Source organism: Pristis pectinata, chromosome 13 (genome assembly GCF_009764475.1).
Source record: "Pristis pectinata isolate sPriPec2 chromosome 13, sPriPec2.1.pri, whole genome shotgun sequence".
Lineage (NCBI taxonomy): Eukaryota > Metazoa > Chordata > Chondrichthyes > Rhinopristiformes > Pristidae > Pristis > Pristis pectinata.
Genome location: NC_067417.1, coordinates 45,445,542 through 45,462,345, shown reverse-complemented (window position 1 = coordinate 45,462,345; position 16,804 = coordinate 45,445,542). Strand labels below are relative to the sequence as shown.

Genomic DNA, 16,804 nt, shown 5'->3' with positions numbered 1-16,804 from the left:
AAAGTGAGCAGATTAAATCACATGATCAAGTAGGAGACAAATAATTGAAGTACCTCTTTGCAGAACTTAATCACCTTCATACACAAGATATGGCGTTGCTGCCCAAGGATTTAATGTATAGCCAATTGCTTGAGAAAGCATGGTCACGAAGTGCAGCAGTCTTACGACAAATTACACAATGTGATCCTGCTTGATAGGATGTTCCAGGAATTTATCCAAAAATAAAGGCAGGCAAGCAGCTCCAAGAATGCATTTGCTGTCCTTGTACTTTAAGTCAGTGATAATAAATCTGATTCTAAACGACATGTAATTTGTTGTTTTGCAACAGCAGTACAGTGCAAAGACACAAAATTATTATAAATTACAAAAATAAATAGTGCAGAAAGGAATAATGAGGTACCTTTCATGGGCTCATGGACCATTCAGAAATCTGATGGCAGAGGGGAAGAAGCTTTACCTGAATCATTGAGTGTGGGTCTTCAGGCTCTGGTACCTCCTCCCCGATAGTAGTAACGAGAAGAGGGCATGTCCCAGATGGTAAGGAATAGATATTATGGGTTTGGAGATGCTAAGTGCTTGCAGCTTGTGTTACATTTTGCAGATATGTACTGCAGCCAGAAAGCACCAACATTGGAGAGAGTAGATACTCAGATAGAAAGGCCAATCAAGCATACAACTGATGATGCTGCTGAATTTAGTGTTGCTGGAGCTGCACAGAGATAATTCCCCAAGTTCTGTATCTGGTACATAATGGAAGAGTAGTGGAATAGGAAGAAAGGGCTTGGCAGGGTGGCTCAAATCAAACAGAAATTGGGTTGAGGGGATCAGAGGAATTTGAACAATTTCAAATTATACCAGAGTTACAAGGTCAAGACAAAGCATTTCACACAAGAACATTGTTTGACACTACAATTGCAAGTCACTCAACCTAATAAATAAAATCCAAGTCTGGGGAGCATATTTTCAAAGTACTACACAAATTTAAAATTAAGGAAGTTAATGGATAGGGGAAAAAAGTGAATGGTGTCATAATAACAGCAGTTAGTGCTGCTGCTACCTCACAACTTTAGGGATCTGGGTTTGATTGTGAACTTGGGTGTTTTTGTGTAGAGGTTCTCTCCGACTGCAGTTTCATCCCACATCCCAAAAGACATGCTAATTAGCTGCTGTAAATTACCACTGAGTCAACAGCAAAAAGAGTCAAAGCAAAATTGGTGGGCCTGTCAAAGAGATCAAGTTGACATGGTACAGGGAAATGGGATGGCTTCCTTAGGAGCCAGCACGGCCTTGATGGGACAAATGGCCTTCTGTCATTACAAGTTTAGAGGCTCACCAGTGGTTAACAAAAACAAGGAAGATCAATGGCTCCAAACGATTTTGGCAGGTGGGGGGGGGGGGGGGGGTGGTGGGCGGGTGGTGGGAAATCTGCAAAACAAATAGGGTGCCCCTTATACTTAAGTGGAACTATAGCAGATAGATTTCTTCATTAAATTCACCTTCTCCTTCACATTTCAGAGTGTTGGCACTAAAATTGGAGGGGGGTGGGGTTTCAAGGTCCCTGCTGATATTTACATGGAATTCACTTCTGACAATAGGAAGACGAGTGACTTAGTCACAGTAATACAATGATAGCAAGACAACAATTCAAGCACAACACACTTACTTGAGGTTAATAAAGTTTTCACTTCTGTACAAGACATGGTTTCACCTTCAGCATTCTTTCTGGCCTACATCAGCAAAACAGGGTTAAAATATGGATGTTTAATTGGCAATTTGCAACTAACAAAGATTCCAAAGGGTACAAGAGTTAATTTTTGTGAACAAGTACTACAGTTTTCCTCTAGCAGCAATCCCTGGTCTATAAATCTGGAGGAAAGTCAATCCCAGTGTCTGTCACTGTAAAAAGGGAAGGCCTCAAGGTTTATAACAACAGGGATTCATTTGCTTTGTTGCTAATAAACACAACTGCAGACTGCATCATTTGTATTTTTAGTGTCTTTATTATAGCAATTCATCCCCAGGTACCCAAGAATCTTAAAATCTGAGCCCTATACAAAGCTTGGAAAAAGGCTACTTAATAAGAGGCAGAGATATTAGACTTAGTTTAAAAAGATTGGTTGGTGCAGTAGGTTAGAAAGTGGAAGAGATTCCAGATTCACAGATCTTAGCAGCTGAACATAGTTGTTAATGGTGGATTGGAGTTAAAATGAAACAAGGGATAGTCAAGCAGCCAAAACTGGAGTGCAGATAAGGGTGACAGTTGGGAAGACTTTGAAAATAGATGAGAATTTTGAACATCAGACAGGCAAGATTGGAATACAAGATGTTCAGAGATGAAGTGCCAGGGGAAGAATATAATAAAATATGGTGATAATAGGCAAGATAGTGTAGCCAGGCAGAGCAATTGACAAAAGAATAGCTTATATCATGACTCTTAAGTACTAACAAAGTCAATTTATTGATACAAATACATGGTTACAGTACAAAGATATTTGGCCTATCGAGTACCTGCCAGATCTTGGTTCCACTCCCTTGCAAATTCTTTCCCTTCAGATATTTAACGAGCTTTCTTTTGAAAGAAATCAAATCTGCCTCCATTACTAATTCTGGTAGTGAATTCCACATCCTAACCACTGTCACTTTTGGTTCCATCACCAATCATCTGTCTCTAAGACCTTAATCCCCTATATTGATGAGAACAGTTTGTCCATTTCCTTCACGATTTCAAATCCTTCTACCAGACCTCCTCACAGCCTCATGTTCCAAGAACTACTCCCATTCCTATAGTTCACATCCAGAACTCACGGAGCCATTGAATTACCTTCTTAATCGGTGGCCTGGCAAGTTCATTCTTCCAGGAGCTGGTCATTTCTGCTGGAGAAACCAATCCATTTCTTGTGTCTGAAGATAACCGTGCATTAGAGAGAAGATCTAAAGAGATGGTGCATGTTATTGCAATCATCTTCTAATATCAGCTTCCCCTCCTTAGCTCCAGCAAACAAGCCATCCACAAGCATTGAAATAACCAGCAAGATGAATTAAGATTACTAAATTTTAGTCCTCTGCTTGCAGACTATGTATGGCTTATTTTCTAGTGTTCAAATGGCAAAACAATGCAACAAAAAGTCATGAAGTTTTCATAAAAAGTTTAGCTGGAAATATGATACAGTTCTACAAAATAGAACAGAGGAATTGACAATTCCTAGGCACGAGACCCAAAATGAGCAAGTGCACATGATCCATAACAAAACCTAAATCACCCAAGACTGTTGGTTCTTCTTGATAGATTCATGGTTTGAGAGAAACAATGAATCCAGATCACATGGAAATCAGTCTATGAGGCCTTGGGGCCAGGCAAAGGACCACATTACCCATCCACTGCAATTAGGAGAGGGTCCAGAGTGCTATTATTGCTCACAGAACTATACTTAGCCACACTACATAGCAAGTGGAAAAAAAAGCGTAACACTATTTCCAAGAATATAGTGTGTAATTTATAAAGATGCCTTTTAAAATAAAAAAAAATGGCACAAGTCATACCATCAGAACACAATTCTTTCTTCTGTTCAGCTAGTCTTCGAAGACGGGATTTCACCGAGGGAACTATGGGAGTGTCTGGCTTGACTTCTTGCTCCAAGACTCGAAATTTTGACGACGTACAAGATCCCAGAGGATTTATGTTTTCCATCTCTTCATCCAAGGATGGAGGCTTTTGCCTCTTCAGAGAATCTAATGACAATGCAGGGTGGGATGAGGTGGTGCAAAATAATAGGGGTTTAAAATAAAAACAGAATTCCAGTCACAAATCAGATCAAGTATACAAATCATCCCAGAAAAAAGTGCTCATGGCACTAACATTCTTTCAAAAGACATTTTTGTAGCCCATTCTCATCAATAATTAAATACCATTTAATTAGCAATGAATATTAGGAGCACTGATTTGGAAGATTCAAAGCTTGAAGCAGTTTGAGAGACAAGGCAGGAGCATAGATGCCAAACTGTAGACAAGAGACAATACCTATTGTACTACGTGCTACATTTTCTGCACTAAGCCCATTTAAGTTCAATAAACATTGTTGAATTTGTATTGGATAAATGCCCACCTAATAATGATATTGCAATTACAGATAAGAACTGCAAATTTATACCAGTGGATTTTCACTGCACAATACAGGAGACAGCTATATGGCCCGGTGTGCTTGTATAGGCTCTATCCTTACATACCCTGCTCTTTTCCATAGGCCTACAAGTTTTTTTTTAAATGCATTTAAAACACTCATTTCAGATAGGGCATGCTAGGTAACTGTGTAATGTCACTTCTTCCTCTCTCACCACCACCCAGATCAGTTATCTTAAACTAAGCATTCCCTGGCTACCAATATGTCTGCCACGGGATCCAATACCCCTCAATTAATTTTTAAAATTTTTATTCACAGCGTGGTAACAGGCCCTTCTGGTCCAATGAGTCTGCGCCGCCCATTTTAAACCCCAAATTAACCTACCTGTATGTCTTTGGAATGTGGGAGGAAACCTGAGCACCCAGCAGAAACGCACGCAGACACAGGAGAACGTACAAACTCCTTAAAGACAGCGACGGGAATCGAACCCCAATCGCTGGCGCTGTAATAGCGTCGCGCTAACTGCTATGCTACCGTGCCGCCCATCGAATACCTTCAACCATCTGCTTAGTGAGAACCACCCCAGCCTCTAGTTCCCAGATACAACTGAGGTATTTCACCAATGGAATGTTCTGAAATGTGGTGCCCAGAAATATTTCACTCCAGATGCAGTGTAACCAAAATGTTTTTAAGTGTAGCATAAAGTCTTCATTTTGTATTTCATTCTTTGGGGGGGGGGGGGGGTGCTGAAACTGGGGTTGGGCAGTGATCAGTTTACACAAGTACTAAGTAGTATTTGAGTTCCTGAAGGAGGATCATGCCAAGATACCTCATCACTTTAAGGAAATATAAATGAAATTCCCCAAATTTCTTCAAATAAAAATTTTCATCTGCCCTTTGGAGATACAACTAATGGCAGGTGGGAATCACTGATGACGGAACTGGCTTACAGCAGCAAGTCTGTTTCTGTCTGCCATTTCACATGCAGCTCAACAAGTTCTTAAAAGCAGGAATACAGATTTTAAATAATATCTATTGCCATTCTGGGACAAAAATTTCAGCAGACAGGTAAATAAAGGGTAGAAGATCAAGCTTAAAGGTGGGGGAGCCATTATAAATTAATAAGCAATTGTTAAGAAACCACAGAAAGTACAGTTTGGTAAGAGATTAAAGAATTTGGGAAAACACCTCAGGTTATTAATGAATTTCACAGAACTGTTGAGCATTTACAATTTCTACAGTTTAAAAAAGATGTGGCAAAATGGCCAAGTTTAGTTTCTGAATTATAATCTAGGCAGAGGTTACTAGATAAAGTTAACTTTTTAAAATTGAAGAGTACATGACAAATCAGTGGATTCCGACCACCCAATTGCTTGCAGTTTAACCAATTTAACTCACCACTGTCATTTCCTTCATTGTCTGTGGGAGGCTGCCTTAGGCGCTTCAAAGGGCTGCGCAACATTGCTTCCACAGTGCAAAGAGATGACATTTTGTTTTAAAATATCACCTCTCGAGTACAATATGGTGCCTGCAATGCAAGAGTAGAATGCCTAAATAAGTAATGCAATTTGTTACCTTCACATACACAAGTGACAGCTTTCAAGTGCCAGATATAAAAAGGAGTACTGCCCAAAGCAGCAGGCAAATCAACACTGAATTCTATCTGCACAAAGTACTACTCAACTGCCAATATTGGTCTAAAAAGATTTAAAACCACCAGGTGTAAAAGAATCTAGGTAATTTACATTAATCCAAGGGTTTGTTAACAGTATGGATGCCAGTCACTCCAGATGCTATGATGGGAGAGTCTGAAACTACAGCCCATCCCACCAAGCACTTGTGGCTGCTGCAGAAAGCAGCGAATGTTCTTCAGCACTTCCAACTGGGCATTGTATTGTCTCAGTCTGCAACATTTGGCCATAGCTAACTTCTTGTACAGGAAGACCAGCAAATCTTAGCCAAATTAAAGGGTATCAACCACCAGCAGGTTATGTTGGCCTCAGTGAATGCCTCTGAGGACAGCCTATAATGCTGAGGCCCAGACTACAGTTGTTAGGGATGAATCTTGACAGAACTTCTGTATAAAAGAAGTTCAGAAAGAGATGCATGTCAACAAATGTATATGAAGGATCTAACAGAGTCATGCTTACAGCCAGACTGCATTTTGGTGTTTGCTTGAAAGTTTTGGTGATGAGACATTTTGCAAAAGCATGGCTGTTTGCTTGGGGACCCAATCAGATTCACCACTTTTCTTGTAGGTACAAAAGGATGTTCCTAGCCCACTAATGACAGATTGACTTGTCAAGAAATTTCCCTTGACCCAAATCAGAAACTGACCATTTCCTAGTAAAAGTTTACACAGACACCTTCAGCATTACTTCCTCCACCACAACCTACAGCAAGTACTATCTGCAAAATGCATACCAACAACCTGCCATGGTTTCTTTGAAAGCATTTGTCAAACTTGTAACCTTTATTGCCCAAATAGAAAGGCAGAGTTCTGGAACATTATTTAGAAATTCAAAGTTACATAGCCCATGTCATGGAAATATCACCAATCTTTTATCACAACCTAGTTAAAATCCCAAATTTCCCTGAGGAAATACCAGATTGCTGTAGACCAAGGCAGCAATTCATCATCTTGGTAAGAGCCAAGAATTATCTGCAGATAACCCTCAACTTGTAATAAAAGCAGCATTGGCACAGCAAAATTTTATAAAAAGCTGAATGGGCAGTTAAGCCATTGAATGATGTTGGCAGAGAGAGGATTTTTGGCCAGATATTGCATACCTCAGGGTCAACATATTTACAAAAATAGACCTCTCACCAGACGGTGCATCTGATTGTATTCTGTTGGAACAGTGTACCTGTCAACTTAAAATTTATTACCCCACAGATTACTGACAATTGATCACAAAAAGAAAGGATGAGCAATCACCCCATTTCTCCTCTTCCTTCAGCTGCGAGGGGGAAAAAAAGGTACATACAAGACCTTAATAACACCCCCCCCCACCACCCCCCCAAGCATCACCACCAAAAAAAATACTGTTCATAATCAACTCGGGATTTTGCATTGTTGCTCCCACTTAAAAGAAAAGCAATGCCATACGGAATTTGTTAGAAATGCCGTTGCAGCCAAGTGCAGAGCCAGGCGGAGCAGACGGGGGGACAACTCCCTGTTGCTCATCACTGCGAAATGGCCGCCTCCACCACGCTCAAAACGTGGACGGAAACATTTGGCCACGGACAACTCCTTGAAGCGGAGGGCCAGCAGATTTCAGGGCCGAGAGAGGCGCGACGCCAGCCCTCCCTCCTGCCCTCCCGCCCGAAGGACGGGCGAGCCCACGGCGACCGGCACATTCCCGCCGCCCGGGCACCCCCCCCCCCCAGCTGGGCGCGACCTGCAGCAACAGCCCCGCACACTAAAGGACGCGGAGGAAGGCTCACCTCCAGTTTGCAATGAACTTAATGCAACATCCCCTATTTAGATAATTGTGCCCAAAGATTGCACTTGCACCCACCTTGGATGCACTGGAGAAGAAAGAGAGCGCAGCACCGAACCCGCACCAACCGCCGCTCCTCCCGTTTAAATCCGGCGCCCTTTCCCGCGCATGCGCCCCCCGCCGACCATCGCCCCGCTCGAACTTTTTTCTTTGGCCGCACGCCCGACGGGGAGCGCGCTGACGTCACAAGAAGGTCCGGCGGCGGCGGCGGCGGCGGCGGCCTCCCCGGCTGTGGCTCCCTGTCGGTGAGGGGCTGTAATGACACTGCCCCTTGTCACTGGTCGGGCGGGAGAGGGACTGAGCTGGTGTGTTCACATCAGGAAGAAGTGGATGCCCTTCTCTGTTTTTAATGCTATAGATGCACTGAGAATGACCTGGAGACCCACACTCAACGATTCAGGAACAGCTTCTTCCCCTCCGCCATCAGATCTCTGAACGGTCCATGAACCCATGAGCACCACCTCCTGATTCCTCTTTTGGACTATTTATTTTTTTGTAACTTAGAGTAATTTTTATGTCTTGCACTGTACTGCTGCCGCAAAGTAACAATTTTCACAACATATGTCAGCGATAATAAAGCTGATTCTGAGAATACCATTTTTTTTTAATTTAGACTTCTTGTTCTGGTGATTTCTTGCATTCATAATTAATTGCTGCAGAAAGGCATTCATTATTTTGGAATTCAAATCCTCCCAGTTAAACCATAAAATGAATGGAATGCAGCAAGTGACACGCAGCTGGAAGTGACTAGAAGAAGTTATAGAATAATAATCATACCAGTTGAAAACAGGCCCTTTGGTCCATCGAGTCAGTGCTGACTAAGAAACACCCATTCCCACAAATACGGTTTTATTACATATTTGAGCTAAGTCCTGTGGGCAGAAGACCATCACTTTGCAGAACACATCTGTTTGATCCACAAAGGTGACCCTGAGCTTCCAGTATCCTTTCACTTCAGTTCTCCAGACTGTTCCCACTCTGACCTCTGTCTTTTGCCTCTTACAGAGTTCGAAAGAAGTCCAACATAAACTCAAAGAACAACATCTCATCTTCCGTTTACACCCATTCCAGCCTCAGGACTTAACATGGAATTCAACAATTTCAGATAAGTAGCCTTTTCAGTTTGTACAAGAAAACGCCAGTTCCAACAAATAATAATCAGTCTGAAACATTAGCCTTGTATCTATCTGCCCAGGTGCTGCCTAGCCTGCTGAGTATTCCCAGCATTCTCTGTAATTATTTCGGATATCTAGCTTCTGCAGCATTTTGTTCCTCCAGTTCGTATCTCCCAGCTTCAACCATTTCTTCTCCCCCCTCTTCCATTTTCATTTGTCTTCACATCTCCGTAAGGCAGCTCATCTGTGATTAACAAGTCTTCACATCACACTCTCTCAGCCAGCATCACCACCACTTGTGTCATTCGGTCTCTCTTGATCTCCACCCATCACAGACATTCCCACTGTTCTCTCCACCCCTCCCTCGACTGACAACTTGAAACATATTTGATTTCTTATGTCTTCTCAGTTCTGATGAGAGATTATCGACTTGAAGCATAAACTGTTTCACTCTCATCAGATGCTGCCTGACCTGGTAAGTATTTCCAACATTCTGGTTTTTTATTTCCAATTTCCAGAATCTGCACTTCTTTGCTTTTTCAGTTTTGCTAGGTAGGAGAGGTTTAAAGAAAAGACTCATGAATAATAAACAGTATGTCTAGGAGAGGCATAAATAGGAGGGGAAGAATGAAATCTGGAGAGAAAAAGAAAATGAATGCTGGAAATGTGAGAGGCGGGTCTAGAATAACTGAAATTATTGAATTAATTGTTGAGAAACAATTTGAGCTAAACAAGATGCAAGATTGAGGAAGGGGGCAAGAGAAAAAATTCTGTCAAACATAAAAGACTAATTCACTCTACATCCAATGCCAACGGATGGGCAACGGATGGGCAAGGGACTTGCTGCCAGTGTTACCTACTGCCTTTCTTAATCAAGGTAACTGCTTGAAAGGGAAGAACGTATCACTAAGTGTAAAAGAAATTGGGGATAATATGAGGCAAAACAAAGAGTTGCCACTGGACTTTAAAGGACTGTATGTTCCCAGAATGAGGAAATGGTAGGTAAGGACTGGGATCCTTTACTTCCACACATGGGCGGTGCTGGGAGAATGCTCAATTTTTTTTGATCAACTTGAGTGAAAGAAATCAAGAAATAGGACCACTTCAACTAAATCAGAACAGATTGCTTTCTTTCTGTTCTTCCCTCATTACGTTTATCCACAGGATGATTTGGTTTTGCACAGGTGGAGTTGAGAAATAGAATGACAAGAGCAATCATTCATCCTGCTAATGGCATTGGTTAAGGATTGTGTTATCATTTGCATAATTCACACAGGATTGCATGTGGCGTGCGTTCAGACAATTAATGATGGCAACAGCAGGGTGTGTGACCATAGTTAAGTCATCACAATTAGTGATGTTAGAAAATTTGAGCTGAGCAGATTGATGCCAAGTTCAGTGAGTTAATAAGGGGACAGTATTTACACGTGGCTGCACATAAAGTGATTCTTAAACAATGGGAACATCACACCTGTTTTCAGCACTTGATCTGATTCAAGACAAAAAGAAGAATCTTAATTATGTGCCGCAGAGAGACTGCAGATCAGGATATATTGCAAGACCAAACAAGGTACTGTTGAGCATCCCTAGAAACAATTGATATTTCAAGGCAGAGCTTATGCAGTTAACTTCCTTTAGTAAAAAGAAATGATGGGAAATTGCCATGAGATCTATCAGTCTGTAACATTTTCTCTATTCACTTATTCCCATTACCTTAACATTGTGACAGTAGTATTCCCTGTGCTGGGATTCAGTTCACTGTCAGAAAAATCTTCTGATGACATCCAACCAGCTACACATTTACAAGGTGGAAACCCCTTTTGTTGAGGAGAGGTTCCAGCTCATTAAGGGGGTCCTAATGGGCACATGACTGGAGTCAGTGGCTGCCTGTACTAGAGGGAGGCTAACAGTCCTGGCAAATCCCTGTGCTCCTGAGCCTACTTGTACCTTACAAAAATTTGTGGGGATGAAATCATTTCTCTGAGAATGGGTGATTGCTCTGACATTGAGGTGAGCGATCCCTTTGGTAGACAAGGCAGAGATCAGTGGAAAGATCCTGTGGCAAAGACTGTTTCCAGCATTTCTGTATTTATATTTCTTCTCATGTTCTCCTGGTTGGTCTCCTATCCACTACCATGTCTTAATGAATTCTTCCGTAACTTTATCCATACACCTTATTTAAATTGGATCAAGACTCAGACATCCATTATCCCTATGCACTCTAGCCTACAATGGTTCCTAGTTTGGCAACACCTCCAATTTAAAGTGCTAGACCTTGTTTTCAAATCTCTCCATGGTATTAACTTTCCCCGTCTCTATAACCTTCTTTACTGCTACAACCCTCCTTGATTCCTAAGTTCCTCCACCTACTGCCTCCTGAACTTCAATGATTGTAGTTGGTCCACCACTGGTGATCCTGCCATTGACTCTCCTAATCTTAAACTCTGGATTTCCTTCTCTAAACTTCCTCACCCTTCTAATATAGGTGAGTCTTGTATCTCTTCTCTGAACCCATCCTGGTGGGATAAGACTAGTGAAAGGCTAAAAGAGCAGCACAACCAAGAATTCTTTTTAAGCTTTATTAAAACTGAGTAAACACTACAAATGAAAAAAAACAGTAATACAAGCGGCAGAACTAATATAACATGTTACAAGAAGCTACCAGCTATAAAACACCAGGAGATACTATGCATTAATATGATCTCTCCTATTTAATGAGCTTTAACTCCTGACTGTAACTGTAACGTCAACATTTACTCTGACAACAACTTATCCTGGTGATCACTCAAAGAGGTCATTCCCATCTGTATAGATGCCCATCCCTGTCTGCAGATAGCTTGTAAATTGCCTAAGTTTGCCTTGAACCCTTATTTCATAGTACAATAATAACACCAGTGACAATTTGATCGATTCACTTTGATTATATCTTCTTTAGGAGTGTTTGCTGTAAGTTTGTGAAATGGTTCTTTCTCACTCCTGCTGCCTCTTGTGGAAGGTCCTCCTGTCTGATGTTTTGACCATTCATACCAGCAAAGACATTTTGGTGGGAAAAGTTCTGGGTTTATCAATAGTTTAAAAGCTGATGAATTGGTTTCACTCCAACAACAATTTGAGCGTTAACATTTCCAGAAGCCTTTGGGGTTGAGTTCAGACTCGGTGGAACCATGATTGCTACTTCTCTGTGCTTTTGTAAGTCTTGCAGGAGAGCCAGACCACAGGAGTTCTTGAAGAAAACAGGCAGTTAAGTTTCAACCAGCATATGCCATTGTATGGTCTGATTACTCTCCATCCTTTTTGCATCTCCATATGAATAGTGCCTCCAGCATTTCTTTCAACTCGTAACCTGTTTTAAAGGTTCGTTAAAAAGTCTCTTGGTTCCTCGCAGCATGCTCAGTCAGTTTTTATTAGTGTGAAGGCCACAAAACTGCCTTCACAGTTCAGCCACGTGACCCCTTCAATGTTCGATTATTTTGAGTGAAATATGCTCTCGCTGCATGTTTGACTGCACTGTCTCTCTCCTTTAAAATGCTCCTTAAGACCTAGTTCTTTGATAAACTTTTGGTTATCTTCCCTAATATTGCTCTATGTGGTTTGTTGATTGATAATGCTTGTGTGAAGCATCTTAGTACATTATATTTTGTTTGCCTGTTTTGCAATCAATTAAAATCTGCTGCAGCTTCACTATCATTTTAATAAATCTGATTAACTACACAGTCATCCTGTTATTGTACTGAATATTTGCACTCCAGAATTTGCTGCATCTCTAGCAAGCTACTCCAGTGCAATTAAAACATTGGCAATCTACTCAGCAATGTGGAAGTTATCTGTCCATATAAGCAAAGTGACAGAATGTGTCATTGACAATGCTATTAAGTGGCTAATATCAATAGCCTGCTTGTTGATGCATAGATTGGGTTTCTCCAGAACGTAATCACAGTCTTAGTATCGACCAAAGAGCTGAAATTCAGTGGTGAGGTGAATCTTACTGCCCTTGATATCAAGGTCACATCTGACTATGTATAGCAGCCCTGTAAAACTCATTTCAATGGCTACCACAGGGAGAACTCCCATAGAAGAATAGCCGTGATAGTTTGAGGTCAATAATTCTAGCCTAGGACATCATTGCAGGAGTTCTTCAGGCGCCGGTGTTCTAGGCTGAATCATCTTCAGCTGCTTCATGAGGTCAGTAGTAATGAGGTTCCTTTGGATTGCATGATTTTCAATTCCATGTGCAGTTCTTTGGAAAACAGAGCAGTCCACTTAGGCATGCAGCAAAAGCTTCAGCCATGCACTGATGAGTGGCAAATAACATTCACATTTAACAAGAGCCAGGCATTGACCACCTCCAACAAGAGGGACAATAACCATCTATTCCGACAATTGCAGCTATTAATCTTAGTTCCCCACTGTCAACATTTGATGGTTCACCAGATTCTGACTGACCTGAAGCTCTGGACTAGCCACCTAAAGAGGCTACCATGTGGACCAAGTGCAGGCAGATGGGATCAATTTAGATTGGCATCGTAGTCAGCACAGACATAGTGGGCTGAAGGGCCTGTTCCCATGCTATACTGTTGTATTTTCTATGTTCTAAATACTGCGGCTGAAAGAGCAGTGTATCCTGCAACACGTGACTGCTCTGCTGATACCCCAAAGCCTCTCCACCATCCACAAGGCATGAGTGTGATGGAATACTCTCCGTTTGCCTGGATGAGTGCAGATCCAATCATTCAAGAAAATCCACGTCATTTGGACAAAGCAGCCCACTTGATTGCCATTCTATCCATAATTTTAAACATTCACTCCACCTGCCACCAGCACACACTGGCTACATTGTGTCCCCTCTACAAAATGCACTGCAGTTCCTCGCCAAGGCTACTCGGAGAGCACCTCCAAAACCTAAGACTTCTCGCACCAAGGACGGGGACATCAAGAGAATGGGAACACCACCAGCTGCAGGTTCCCCTCCAAATCACGCACCACCCTGACTTGGAAATACATCGCCATTCCTTCTTCATCACTGGGCCTGAACCCAGGAACTCCCTCACCAGCAGCACTGTGGGAGCACCTTCTCCAGATTGACTATAATAGTTCAAGAAGACAGCTCACCACCAGCTTCTCAAGGACAATTGGAAATGGACAATAAACGCTGGCTCCACCAACAATGTCTTTACCCCCAAAATATGAATAGTTCAGGGTTTGGAGTCATTGGAGGTAAAATGGAGCTAACCACTTACCACAAGCCCTTGATCTTCATGAGTGCACCCCTGGCTCGTTGACATCACTTTTCAGAGCCCACTCCCACTCTCCCAACTGTGTCCTCGGGAAGCAGCAAAATGACACGGAAATGTTCCTTTCGAAATTGGGTGGAATGCAAAGGGGATTAGTTCCCAATTCAGTTGTCTCCTCCCTGACTGTGGAGTGGGTTTCTGGCTGGTGCATGTTGTTCTGTGAAAATTACAGTTGAAGCTCTTGTTCTTTATGTGACTTTCTCAAATGTACAACCTGCTAAGAATAACACTGATGTTTGGTGCATCTGCTCCAAAGGAGAAAGATCACAGTATAGGTTTGTTTCTCCTGTCTTTAGACACTGAGGAGCTGGGCCTATTTAATAACCTCCCAAGCTTTTTGCTGATGGGATGTTTGGGAATGAAAAAGTGATACCATGTTAACACAATACTACTTTTGTAAGCAAATATAAGCATATGCTTTGTGTACTGAATGAAGCCAGTTGCATTATCTTGAACTGTATACTACATTTTAAACATCCTTGGAAAAAGAAATTACCAAAATATTTTAATGATATGTGGTATTCATGTGTTTTTTTAATGCTAGTCCAGTTTTAGTACTAAGAATATTATCAAAGTTCTGTATGTTTTATAGATGTTCTTGCATCCAAAGTCAGAAGTTTTCTATGAAGTGAAATCTGTGCTATCAACTTTAAACTGTCTGTTTAACTAATACTTTACCCGATTTGTATTTGTGGATTGAGTCATGTGATGTAGTGGTTGAACAGACTGATAGAAACCAGCAGCACATATTTTGGTTGCAATGCCCTTTGTAATTTATAACTTTGCCTTTTTCTTTGCTTCCTGAGGACAGGAACGTCAGTGCTTGGGAATGAAGTACAATTCCAATGTAGACCTAACATAACCAACAACAAAAAAAAGCTGTTTCCCCCATGGTTGATCAAGTTGTCTGGGCTGCAACCTCACAGACAAACACCCCCTACTAGGACAGTGTGGCAGTTCCTTATTACTCTACAAATACAGGGGCTCCCCAGGTTACGGATGATCTGACTTACGGAAATCTGACTTTACGCAAATTCTCCCATACATTTTTAAAGCATTTTTCAAGACAGTAATAATAATAAAATGTTTCTTGGTATTCATTATTGATTGGATACAGTATAAATTGTGTTGGGGGAATATCTGATGAAATTGAAGAATTACAGCAAGTGTATGTAGAGTGATATGATATGGGCAGCTGACTGGATGTCTCTGACTTACAGACAGTTCTCAGGAATGGAACCCTTACATAGCTGGGGATTGCCTGTACATGTCTGGGATTCTGTCCTCTTTACTGCCTAGAAATTCAATCACAGTTCATATTAATGTTTACCAAGAATGAAATGTGACAAGGAACATTTCTGTGCCATTTTGCATGATTTTGGGAATTCAACTGTATGCATCCAGGTGTGAGGCACCCTTATTCCATGATGCGATTTCCCCATCGGGGCACAGGGAATGCCCTCAGTTCCAAGGCTTCAGTGGACCACAATGCCCCACCGGGCTTCCCAGGAAAGCCTGATCTTCCCAGTTCTGGGTAAAACTGGGACCCCTGCTTTCCAATCACCTATCTCCACTCATCATCCAAATATTAATTGCCCACTCACCCCAGCCATAATGCAGGCAAGACTGAGCCTAAGGCTGCTACTTATTCTAAATTCGGCCTTCAGACGGACTGCCAGGAGGCATATTTCTGATGCTGAAAATGGACAAAGCCTGGTCAACAGCACTCGTGGGCTTCAGTCTTGGGCACAACTGAAGTTTGTAACAAGGGGCCAACAACTGAAACAGTTGTAGGCACCCTGATTCTGCACCCACCTACTGCACTCTTTAGGGTGCACCAGAACCTTTAGGTGTCAATGTAGACCAGATCAGAGGATGGTAATGTGTAGGGTTAGATCAGAGCAGGTCAGTTGTGTAGGCACCAGAGGATGGCAACATGTCAGATTAGACCAATGGATGGAAATTTGTAGTGTTAGGCCAGAGGATAGTAATATATATATATATATATATATATATATAGAGAGAGAGAGAGAGAGAGAGAGAGAGAGAGAGAGAGAGAGAGAGATAGATATATATAGATATATATATATCTATATATATATATAAATACACCGATTAGGGGTTGGAAGTGGATAGGGTTGGACCAGTGGTTGGAAATGGATAAGGTTGGACCAGTGGATGTGAGTGTGCAGGGTTAGATCAGAGGATGTCAATACTAAACCATACACACTCCTTTCTCACTGAAATGTGGATGTGTTCTCAATGCACATTGATAAAAGCAAAGCCAGTTTTGTACTATTATAAACATCACACCTTTCCAGGATGACAACTGTGTTTTCATGTGAACCATAATTCTCTCTAAATTCCCCTAAACTAACAACGTATCTGATTACATAGCTTTAACCTTCAGAACCAGATGGGGAGGGTTGATATTTTACCTGGGTAGCTTACAATCCAATGGTATGAACATTGAATTTTTCAGTTTCAGCTAACCCCATCCCCAGTGTTCTACTCCCACGCACACTCACCTGTCCACCTCACTTTCTTCTCCCTTTATTCACCTTTCCCATCCCCTACCCCCATCTGGTTCCATGTACCCATCATCACTACCCCATCTGGTTCCACCTATCACCTACCAGCCTGTATCCCAACCCGCATCTTGTACTGCCATATACCAGCAATCTTTCCTCTTCCCTCTCAGTCCTGATGCAGCGTCTCAACTCAAAGCATTGACTTGCACCTTTTACCTCCACAGATGCTGATTGGCCTGCTGAGTT

At 41.8% G+C, this 16,804-nt stretch overlaps 1 protein-coding gene across 10 annotated transcripts in view; it reads right to left on the bottom strand.

Annotated features, from left to right (window-relative positions):
• Positions 1-7,779, bottom strand: part of LOC127577273 (anillin-like) — a 47,943-nt gene extending 40,164 nt beyond the window's left edge. For 5 of the 10 annotated variants that reach the window (XM_052028326.1, XM_052028328.1, XM_052028329.1 and 2 more), the window contains exons 1-5: positions 7,640-7,779; positions 5,517-5,646; positions 3,541-3,729; positions 2,822-2,931; positions 1,664-1,727 (exon numbers count right to left, since the gene is read on the bottom strand). In XM_052028326.1, coding sequence (XP_051884286.1) covers positions 1,664-1,727; positions 2,822-2,931; positions 3,541-3,729; positions 5,517-5,607 — 454 coding nt within the window. In that variant the 5' untranslated portion in view covers positions 5,608-5,646; positions 7,640-7,779. Of the gene's footprint in view, positions 1-1,663; positions 1,728-2,821; positions 2,932-3,540; positions 3,730-5,516; positions 5,647-7,565 lie in introns of all 10 variants that reach the window. The other 5 variants (XM_052028333.1, XM_052028334.1, XM_052028335.1 and 2 more) reach the window with 5 other exon arrangements.
• Positions 7,780-16,804: the final 9,025 nt, after the last annotated feature.